The sequence below is a fragment of the Chiloscyllium punctatum genome, chromosome 3, assembly GCF_047496795.1.
Source record: "Chiloscyllium punctatum isolate Juve2018m chromosome 3, sChiPun1.3, whole genome shotgun sequence".
Classification (NCBI taxonomy): Eukaryota; Metazoa; Chordata; class Chondrichthyes; order Orectolobiformes; family Hemiscylliidae; genus Chiloscyllium; species Chiloscyllium punctatum.
In genome coordinates this window covers 97,595,729-97,607,005 of record NC_092741.1, presented here as the reverse complement: position 1 = coordinate 97,607,005, position 11,277 = coordinate 97,595,729, and the positions used below count along the sequence as shown (strand labels likewise).

The 11,277-nt window shown below is 40.9% G+C and overlaps 1 protein-coding gene across 4 annotated transcripts in view; it reads right to left on the bottom strand.

Moving 5' to 3' along the window:
- Window positions 1-3,436: 3,436 nt before the first annotated feature.
- Window positions 3,437-11,277, bottom strand: part of LOC140463325 (protein downstream neighbor of Son-like) — a 50,375-nt gene continuing 42,534 nt past the window's right edge. For 2 of the 4 annotated variants that reach the window (XM_072557135.1, XM_072557143.1), the window contains exons 7-9: window positions 7,677-7,796; window positions 5,410-5,596; window positions 3,437-4,443 (exon numbers count right to left, since the gene is read on the bottom strand). In XM_072557135.1, the coding sequence (XP_072413236.1) occupies window positions 4,246-4,443; window positions 5,410-5,596; window positions 7,677-7,796 (505 nt within the window). In that variant the 3' untranslated portion in view covers window positions 3,437-4,245. Of the gene's footprint in view, window positions 4,444-5,409; window positions 5,597-7,676; window positions 7,797-11,277 lie in introns of those variants that run through there. The other 2 variants (XM_072557126.1, XR_011954660.1) reach the window with 2 other exon arrangements.

Genomic DNA, 11,277 nt, shown 5'->3' with positions numbered 1-11,277 from the left:
CCCTATTGAATGTAGAATAGAATCCCTACAGTGTGGAAGCAGGCCATTCAGCCCATCGAAGTCACCCCCCCCTTCCCTTTCCCATGACCAATCCACCTCGCCTGCACATCCCTGGACACTATGGGGGAAATTTAGCATAGCCAATCCACCTAACCTGCACATCTTTGGACTAGGAGGAAACCAAAGCACCTGGAAGAAACTCTCACAGACAAGGGGAGAATATGCAATCTCCACACAAACAATCGCCTGAGGTTGGAATTGAACTGGGGACCCTGGCGCTGTGAGGCAGCAGTGCTAATCACTAAGCCACTGTGCCATAAATTTTACACTTCTGTTCCCTATATTTAGAATACCCCCATGAGTGGATGCAGCTCCACACAGACGCCATCAAACATCTTTATAATTTAAAAATGTTAATGGGTTACCTGAGCTTTCTCTTTTCTAGAGGAGTTCTAACTTCCTCCTTTGCTAACAGATGAATTCTCTCAGTTCAGTTCCATCTTGTATTTATTTTCACTTTCTCCGATGCCTCTTTTTTTTCATATGGCGAGCATAAGTCTTTATAGTACCCCAAGAGTGCTGTAACCAATGCTAATTAATAAAGTTAACATAACTTTTCTGCTTGCCTGTGCTGTGTTGCTGGTACAAAATGACTGCTTATATAACAGCATAGTGTCATGAGTTGTGCAGCAAGTTTGAGATATTCAACCTCTATATTAAGACAAGTGATCTTCTGAATCCACGACTGTCCAGTGTCTTTCAATAGCTGGAACTATTCTCATTGAGCTCCATGCTTACCTATCTAACACAGTTAGTGAGTCCATTCCCCTCTGGCAAGACACTGAGAATAAATAATCTTTTTACCACCTTACTCTTTCAGTTGATCCTCAGATGAACATGCAGCTACATTTTCACACCAGCACTAAAACAATCTATTACCGCCTCCATAACATCACCTAACTTCACCCATCTCAATATTTGCTGCTTAAGCCCTCATTCAGCCTGTGTTACCTTTTGACTTGACTATTCCAATGCACTCCTAGTCGGTCTCCCCATGTTCTATCCTGCATAAACGATGTCATCTAAAACTTAGTGCCCATTCCTTACACACCAGTTCCTCCCATCATTTGTGTTTGCTCACTACCAGGCTCTGGTCAAATGGCATCTTGATTTTAAAGTTCTCACCTTGTTTTCAAATCATTACATGGCCTGCTGTGTACATTCACCCTGTCTTTCTTGATCTTGTACACTTCCATAAGATCTCCCTTCAGTCTCCTATGCTCTAAAAAGTCTTAGCTTGTCCAACCTCTCCCGATAGCTCAGACTGTTAAGTCTTGGCAACATACTTGTAAGTTTCTTACGTACTTTTTCCAGTTTAATAACATCCTTCCTATAACAAGGTGACCAAAACTGAACACAATATTCCAAGTGTGGCCTCACCAACATCCTCTACAAGTGCAACATAACTTCCAAACTTCTATACTCGATGCCCTGACTGATGAAGGCCAGTGTTCCATAAGCCTTCTTCACTGCCCTGTCTACCTGTGATTCCACTTTCAGAGAACCATGCACCTGAACTCCAAGATCCCTCTGTTCCACTACTCTCCTTAAGGCCCTAACATTCACTACGAAACTCCTACCTTGATTTGACTTCCCAAAATGCGAGACCTCACCCTTATCTCCATTTGCCATTTCTCGGCCCACTTCCCCAGCTGATCAAAGTCTTGCTGTATTTTCTGATAACCTTCTTCACTGTCCACAATACTGCCTATTTTAGTGTCATCTGCAAACTTACTAATCATGCCTTGTACATTCTCACCCAAACCATTGATATAAGACCATAAGACATAGATAATATAGAACACCAACCTGAGGCACTCCTATTCACAGGTCTCCAGACTGACAAGCAACCTTCCACCATCACCCTTTGCATCCTACCATCAAGCCAATTGTGTAACCAATTTGCCTGCTAGCCCTGGATTCCACATGATCTAACCTTCCAGAGCAGCCTACCATATGATTAGATTAGATTACTTACAGTGTGGAAACAGGCCCTTTGGCCCAACAAGTCCACACCGCCCCACCGAAGCGTAACCCACCCATACCCCTACATCTACATCTAGATCTACCCCTTACCTAACACTACGAGCAATTTAGCATAGCCAATTCACCTGACCTGCACATTTTTGGACTGTGGGAATCTTATCAAAGGCCATAGTGAAATCCATACAGACCACGTCTACTGCCCTACCCTAGTCAACTTCCAGGTCACTTCGTCAAAGAATTCTAACAAATTTGTGAGGTATGATCTCCCACTCACGAAGCCATACTGACTACTCCTAATCAAACCCTTTCTTTCCAAATGCATTTCTATCTTATCCCTCAGGATCTTCTCAAGTAACCCACCACAGATGTTAGGTTTACTGGTCTATAGTTCCCAGGTTTTTCCTTGCAGCCTTTCTTACAAAAGGCACAATACCTCCCAGTCTTCTGGGACATCATCCATGGCTAATGATGCCCTTCTCTAACTTTGACCTTTTCTGCATATCAATTGTAATTGATCCACAGTTGGTGGTCTTATTCTGCAGTTGTACGCTTCTGAAAAACTAGATTTTTGACAAGTCATTTTTGTTAGTCATCTGTTTTAATATTTTTTTATATGGCTTGGTGTCAGTGTCATTTTGTTTTATAACTTTGTGAATTGCTGTTGAAAGTTTCAAAATGTTACAGGTGCCGTGTCAATACAAATTCAATATTTCTATCTTCTTTCAATCTCCATATGCACCACATTACGACCTAATCAACACTTCTTATTTTTTTCATGAATTCTCTTCTACCATTTTCAACCTAAGTGAGACTCTGAACTAGTTGGTGCTGGAGTGTTAATGATACTGGACTAGTAATCAAGGGAATTAGATTAAAGCTTTGAAAGCATGGATTTCAATCCCATCATGCCACCTGGTGGAATTTTACTTCAGTTAAGAAATCTGGAATATAACCACTAATATCAGTAATGGTGCCATGAAACATCAAATGATTGTTGTGAAAACCTATCAGATTCATTAATGAACGAAATTTGCCAAACTAAAGTATTTTGACCAACATGTAATGGCAGATCGATTGACAGTAATATGGTTGGCTGCCGCTGAAGTGGTGTAGCAAGCCACTCTGTTCAAGACACACTTAGGGATAGACTACAAATGTTGTCCCTACCACTGATACCCACATCCAGTGAAATAATAAAACTTTGGTTCCCCAATAAAAGAAAAATTACAATGTGAAAATACTCTACTCACATTCATAATTTTAAGGGTGTAAAAATAGCTATTTTAATTTTTCATTGCTTTAATAAAATTTGGAAAAATTCTGGAAAAGAATTTGCAACCTGAATGTATAACAAGCAGTGTCAGTATGAAATAATTAGTCAATTAAACAATATGTCTTATATATGCACATTTAATCAACAAGACAATTAAATAATTTGCAAGTTGCAATGTTTGTCATGGACCAAATTTGTAGCTTATGTAAAAACTGTTAGGAATTACAGTGACCCAAAATTATTGTGCATACAGCATTAAACATACATAATTAATGTTTGTTTATTCCTGCTGACATCATTTAAGATTATTGTGCACCAAATATAGATAACATTTATTTTTAATTTCCAATTACGTAACAGTTAATTTAATGCAATATAATTGCAAATAGTAAGATTCCCTGCACTACACCCAGACTTGCTAATACCGCATTTATTTTTCCTGTTAGTCACTGGTTAATACACAATATAAATATAACTCAGTACATTATATTGCCATAATCAAATTAGACTATAAAAGGAATATATACATATATATTCACATGACGGATCAGTATTGTGCCAGCTACAGAAAAATGTACTTTCACATTAATAGTGAAGTGAATCTTCACAAAGTAATTGGGTATTAGTGAATGAAATGGGTGCTAAGTAAGGACACAAGGGATAATTCCTGCCTGAAACGGAAATGCTAAAACAAACTCTTGAAAGCCAAGCTTACTCACATGACAAATCTACATCTTTAAGATTGTTACTACAGTTAAATTGTAGCTATACTTATTTTCTGTTACAATTCCCTTAATTTTGGGAGTAGCTTGGGCATTGAGCAATGATTTGAGTTCTGAAGAAACATAAACTGTTTGCTGGAGATCCACAACAGTATAACTACTTCTGATATAGCGATGACAACAAACATAGTGTTTCGATTTTGACTAACTAGAAAAATGAACATTGAAGACAGAGGTGCACTCCTGGACATTAACAACATTCAATGTTCCACCATACCCGTTGCACTGCAGAATATGATTGATATAGTCCATAGAGTGTGGAAGAATGGGACCTGTGATCTCTAAGCTGTAAGAGTCTATAAGACCATGACAACCCTGGACTTTTCCACAAGTATTAGAAACCTACAAAAGGAGAAAAATTGAAAAATTCTGGCATTAATTGTTATATTATATACATTAAACATTGTGGAATGTTTTCATAAGATTTATCATATAGGTTTCACTGTGATGTTTAAACCAAATACTACAGTAGTACAGCAAGAAATAAATTTGAATACTCTTGCCCTCGCTAAATCTACTAATTGCAAGTCAAATAGAAATGCTCAAACCACCCCTTGAGTGAGGCAGGGTTAAACTATCAAATTTACAAAATTTCTATCCCTAATCACTGTGAAAATACCAACTTCCCTTTAAAATGCTGGGACATTTAGGAAATCCAAATAACCAGTTCCAGCCTATACTGTAATATATAAATGCAATCACACCTCTAGAGATTTTGGCAATGACTTAAATTTCATGACTGATGGACCAAACAAAGAGAAATTAGTAGCAAGTGCTTCATACAGGTTGTCCATCAGCCAGTTTTCTGCTATGATTGGCCAACCTCCTACAGCACTTCCTATGGTCTTCCAATCAACTACTCTGCACCCCCTGCCCAAACTAGCATCAGTGTATCCCATTTACAATCTTCCATAGCCCTCAAAACAATCTTTTGCTTTCCCCTCTACAGCCAACTGTGGAATCTAATTGGGAAAGTTTCAGAATCTTTGAATCCACAGGAATCTGGCATTTCCTAGCTTGTTGCCCCTCATCTCCCATGAACAGAGGATCAATCTGTATCTCTGCATAGTTCAAAACAAGAGCTGACTGCAAAGTATATTTCAGTTTTGCAACTAGAATCAAAGCAAGATGATAACAACTACACAGACGTTACCTTAGATTCTACCTCAAAGTAAATCCTAGATTTGAAATGAGCTTTTGTTGCTAAATAACTAAGTGAACTATAACTTTTCCAAACATGTTTTGTCAGATACTGTTGTTTGGTTCAGACTTTTAAAGCATTTTTCAGTTCATGGAACAAAAACTTACCTGGAGCAACTGTAGAGCTGCTCCGGGGAAGGCCACAGGGCAAAGCAGTGTGGGTGGCAGCCCTCGTTGTACACCCTCTTGTGCAACTATATGTGATGAGTTCATTAGAAAAGTTATTAAGGATTCTGTGTAGGATCCTTCAACTGCAACCAGGAATTTCAGTTGCATATCCTGATATCCCTCATGCCTGATCAGAATAAATTAAGGTTAAAACATTGAATATTAAATTATTGTATACTACCAGGAGAGTATTGGAATAGCTTACTTGCATAATTGGCTTTAGAAATCATATTGTCACTTCATTTTCATGTTTTTAGCACATGGATGCTTGTACGTGACAATGAAAGGGTACTTATACATAATTCTGTATCATTGAAAACAGAATGAATGCATCAAAATGTGGTACATATTGAATCAATTATAGAAATTTAGAGAATGGAAGGATGCTATTTGACCCACTGCATCCACTCTGGCTGAAAAGAAGATGATCCAGCCTAATCCCATTTTCCAGCTCTTGGGCTTTGGTTTTGTAGTTTCAAATTTGCTTCCAATTACCATTTAAAGGATGACAGTTTCGGTTTCTATTACCCTTTCAGACAGTGAGCTCCAAATTTCCATGCAGAGACACATACATACCTCATGCATCTTCTGGCTCTCAGCTTGCTTTCATAATGCTGACTCATTGGCAGCTTCCAAGTAAGCACCAAGTGTCTGTGTCCTTCACTTTGCCTCCTTAGTATATACTCTCTGATTTCAGCACTGACCTTTGGGCTTCCAGCCTCTTTGGAGCTCGCATTGCTTTTTTAGGGCTCCATTATTAACAGTCAGCTTCAGTGGCTTGCATTACCTCTTAATACAGAGCAAGAAGCAGGCAGCTTTTTAAGGCGGAGAGCACTGAAGAGTGAAGGGAATGGACATGCCACTGAGCAGCTCTGTATTATGTCACTATCGTAAGGACAGCGCAAGCCAGCACTTTACATAGCAAACACATTGTATGTCCTTCAATCAAATGGCCAGTCGTACAAGTCAAAGTGGAACAGTCCTTAGTGGGATGAAGGGGAACTACACTTAGTCAGGAGCTACTGAAACCATCAGTAAAGGTGTTTGTCCAATTCCAGTTTAGGGGATTGACACGGTCAGTCAAGTATTGGTCTGACCAGAGACAACCCTCCGAATTTCCCTTTTATACCCCTTATAATCCTCAAGGGATTCACTTGATCCTAGCTATCTATACCTGACATATGGCTCCTTTCTCTTGACCAGAGCTTCAATATCTCTAGTCATCCACGTTCCCTACTCCTAACAACCTTGCCCTTCACTCTACAGGAACATACTGAGTCAGAACTCTTGTTATCTCACTTTCGAATGCCTCCCACTTGCCAGTGATCCCTTTGCCTGCAAACAGGCCACCCTAATTAACTTTGTAAAGTTCCTGTCTAATACCGTCACAATTGGCCGTGCTCCAATTTAGAACTTTAACTTATATACAAGGCCTATCCTTTTCCTTAACAACTTAAAAACTAATACAATTATGGTCACTAGTCCCAAAATGTTCCTCACAGATATCTCAATCACTTGCTCTGCCTTATTTCCCAAAAGGTCAAGAGTTGATGAATGGAAATAATGCATGCAATAGCAAAGGTACAGTGGCCCTGTGAATACAGAAAGCAGAGAGAAGGTAGTACTTAACCGTTGGGCAAAGCATAATACCACTGACCTCCTTCTTATACTGTTGGTCATTCCTTTTCACCTGGGATACATCAGTGACTGATCCTGCAATCTGTGTATAAGCTGGTTGCGTCTGATGCTGTGGACTCCTGTGACAGTCTGTCAGATAAAGGATGGTGCTCCACTCCAGGACCACATCCACCACCTCATGTGTGTAGGGGCTCAAGCACAGTCATTCCTGGTTTGCAGCACCATTGGTGTCACCAGCTTTAAATATGGCAGAAAGCCGTAAGGTCCTAGCAGTGAGCAAGCAATGTTTGCACTGAGAAAAGTGGCTTCATGCTTGGGGACTATCTCTGAAGAAAATGAAATTCTACCCTTCATCCTCTCAGAGTATCCTAGAGTTTAGTGAATAATTTATTCTGTATCACCTTCAATTATTTTCTAAACTGTGCTCATCAAGACATCTGGCTTCTGTATTACTCCACGATATGAATTATCTAAAATGGTGACTGTTAACAAGCTGGATACCTTTAGTATTGCCACTTTTTGACGCTTTGCTCAAAACTAAACCGCCATCGAGAAGTTGAAAAGGATACAGATAGCATTCGGATGACTCTGATGTTGGAATTTCTTCCTGAGGTTCTGTCTTTATGGGTGGAAAAGACTTCTGTGCACGTGAGTCAATCACTGTTTTTTTGACATTTCTGATATAATTTCTATTAAAAAATGAAATTTTATATACATTATATCTGGCCAATAAAGGAAATTGCCAGTTAAATTATCTAAAGGCTAAACATGCAGATTCCAGCAGTGCGCACCCAGTCTTTCATCCCTTGGAGCTGTTTAAGTAAGTAAATGCCATATAAAAGTTATAGACCCGTGTTGTACCTGCCACACTGTTGTTTGTCACTCTGGCTATTTTGGCTATATCTACATTGACATATGCATGACTAATAAAGGCCAATCTGTTCCTCCTTTATGATTAGATGAAAGATAAAAATATGGTCTTCTGACATAAAGAATACTACCCGAAAATTGCTTTTCTGTCAAAACATATTATGTAACAGCCATCGTAGAGGCCATCACTATTTTTTTTCATTGACTTCAATTTTGGTTTGGAACTGTGAGTTGAAGTTGAGAATTGAAGTTTGAATAGCAGCTTGTTTTATAATGAGGAATAAACAAAAGCCTTATGTTGCTTGTTGGGAACAGGCCTGGGAAGATAAAGCAGGTTATTTACTGCTGTAAGGACACTGTAGATGATTTGACACAGAGATGTTATTATGATCAGAGACTGATTGGATGTTGAACTGGTCAATCAAGGCAGGTCAGGTACTGGCCAGCCAACCACACAAAGTTAAAAAAGAAAGAACAAAGAATGAACTGGCTCTGGATTTTTGAGCAGGAGGCAGTTTTTGCTGTAAAAACTACCAGACTTGGAAGTTTTTTCTTGGTTTTGCTCTCTCTAGTTTTTCTTATTACGACTTGTTGAACAGTCTGAGCTAAGAACTCCAGTCTGTAAGAAATACGTAAAAGTCAGACATCTGTGAAAATTATTCACATTGACCAGTGACTTTGGAATTCAAGATATACAATTCTACCTATCTATAACATACCCATCATTAAAAGTTTTCATGAAGACCTAGTATTCATTGTTCAAACAGTTATCGAACTGGCAAATTACATGTTTTTTCTTTTTTAATTTAACCCTTCATTATCTGCTCGTGAAAGGTTGGGCTTAGATTTTAATGACATTACCTAATAGGTTGTATTCTGCTAAAGTTACAATCTAAATTATCAACTGTTTGTTAATAAATAATAAGTTCTAAACTTGGTGTCCAAGACACAAATTTTGTAAAATCCAGTTAGGAAAAATTGAGCAATTTTGAGGGTCACTAAATGCTTTAGTTTCACTATGTTGCGAATCCAGTGATAACAAAAGACATCTGAGCAGAAATTAGGCCATTCAGCCCATCAAGTCTGCTCTGCCATGCAATCAAGGCTGACAAATTTCTCAACTCCATTCTCCCCGTAACCCTTGATCCCCTTAACACTTAACAACCCATCTATCTCAGTCTTAAATATACTCAATGATCTGGCCTCCACAGCCTTCTGTGGTAATGAATCTCATTGATTCACCACTCTCTGGCTGAAGAAGTTTCACCTTATGTCTGTTCCAAAGGGCTCTCCCTTTACTCTAAGGCTGTGCCCTCAGGACCTAGTTTCTCCTACCAATGGAAACATCTTCCCAATATCTACTCTGTCCAGGCCATTCAATATTCTGTATGTTTCAATTAGATCCCCCCTTATCCTTATAAACTCTGAATATAGACCTAGAGTCCTCAAACATTCCTCATATGTTAAGCTTTTCATTCCTGGCACCATTCTCATGAATCTTCTTTGAACATGCTCCTTCTGGAGATATGGGGCCCTAATCTGTGCACAATACTCCAAATGTGGTCTGACAAGAGCCTTACAGAGCCTCAGAAGTACATCCCTGTTTTTATATTCAAGTCTTCTTAAAATAAATACCATCATTGCATTTGCCTTCCTAACTACTGACTCAACCTACAAGTTTACCTTAAGAGAATCCTGGACTAGAATTCCCAAGTCTCTTTGCACTTCAGATTTGTGAATTTTCTCCCCATTTAGAAAGCATTCTATGCTTCTATTCTTCCTAGATTCTGGATTAGAGTGGTGCTGGAAAAGCACAGCAGTTCAGGTAGCATCCAAGGAGCAGGAAAATCAACATTTCAGGCAAAAGCCCTTCATCAGGAATACAGGCAGAGTGCCTGAAGGTTGGAGAGATAAATGAGAGGAGGGTGTGGGTGGGGAGAAAGTAGCATAGAGTACAATAGGTGAGTGGAGGAGGGGATGAAGGTGATAGGTCAGGGAGGAGGGTGGAGTGGGATAGGTGGAAAAGAAGATAGGCAGGTAGGACAAGTCATGGGGACACTGCTGAGTTAGAAGTTTGGAACTGGGGTGAGGTGGGGGAAGGGGAAATGAGGAAACTGGTGAAGTCCACATTGATGCCCTGGGTTGAAGTGTTCCAAAGCGGAAGATGAGGCATTTTTCTTCCTCGCATCGGGTAGTGAGGGAGCGGCGGTGAAGGAGGCCCAGGACCTCCAATGTCCTCGGCTGAGTGGGAGGGGGAGTTGAAATGTTGGCCCATAGGACGGTGTGGTTGATTGGTGCGGGTGTCCCAGAGATGTTCCCTAAAGCGCTCTACCAGGAGGCGTCCAGTCTCCCCAATGTAGAGGAGACCGCATTGGGAGCAATAGATACAATAAATGTTATTGGTGGATGTGCAGGTAAAACTTTGATGGATGTGGAAGGCTCCTTTAGGGCCTTGGATGGAATGAGGGAGGAGGTGTGGGCACAGGTTTTGCAATTCCTGCGGTGGCAGAAGGTGCCAGGACGGGAGGGTGGGTTGTTGGGGGGGCGTGGACCTGACCAGGTAGTCACGGAGAGAACGGTCTTTGTGGAAGGCAGAAAGGGGTGGGGAGGGAAATATATCCCTGGTGATGGAGTCCGTTTGAAGGTGGCAGAAATGTTGGATGATTTGGTTTATGTGAAGGTTGGTAGGGTGGAAGGTGAGCACCAGGGGGGTTCCGTCCTTGTTACGGTTGAAGGGGTGGCGTCTGAGGGCGGAGGTGCGGATGGTAGGGTGGAAGGTGAGCACCATAACAAGGACAGAACCGCCCCTGATGCTCACCTTCCACCCCACCAACCTTCGCATAAACATCTCTGGGACACCCGCACCAATCAACCACACCGCCCTGTGGCCCAACATTTCAACTCCCCCTCCCAATCAACCGAGGACATGGAGGTCCTGGGCCTCCTTCACTGCTGCTCTCTCACCACCCGATGCCTGGAGGAAGAACGCCTCATCTTCTGCCTCGGAACACTTCAACCCCAGAGCATCAATGTGGACTTCAACAGTTTCCTCATTTCCCCTTCCCCCACCTCACCCCAGTTCGAAACTTCCAGCTCAGCACCGTCCCCATGACCTGTCCTACCAGCCTATTTTCTTTTCCACTCTCCACTTCACCCTCCTCTCTGACCTATCACCTTCATCCCCACCCCCATCCACCCATTGTACTCTATGCTACTTTCTCCCCACCCTCCTCTCATTTATCTCTCCACCCTTCAGGCACTCTGCCTGTATTCCTGATGAAGGGCTTTTGCCTGAAACGT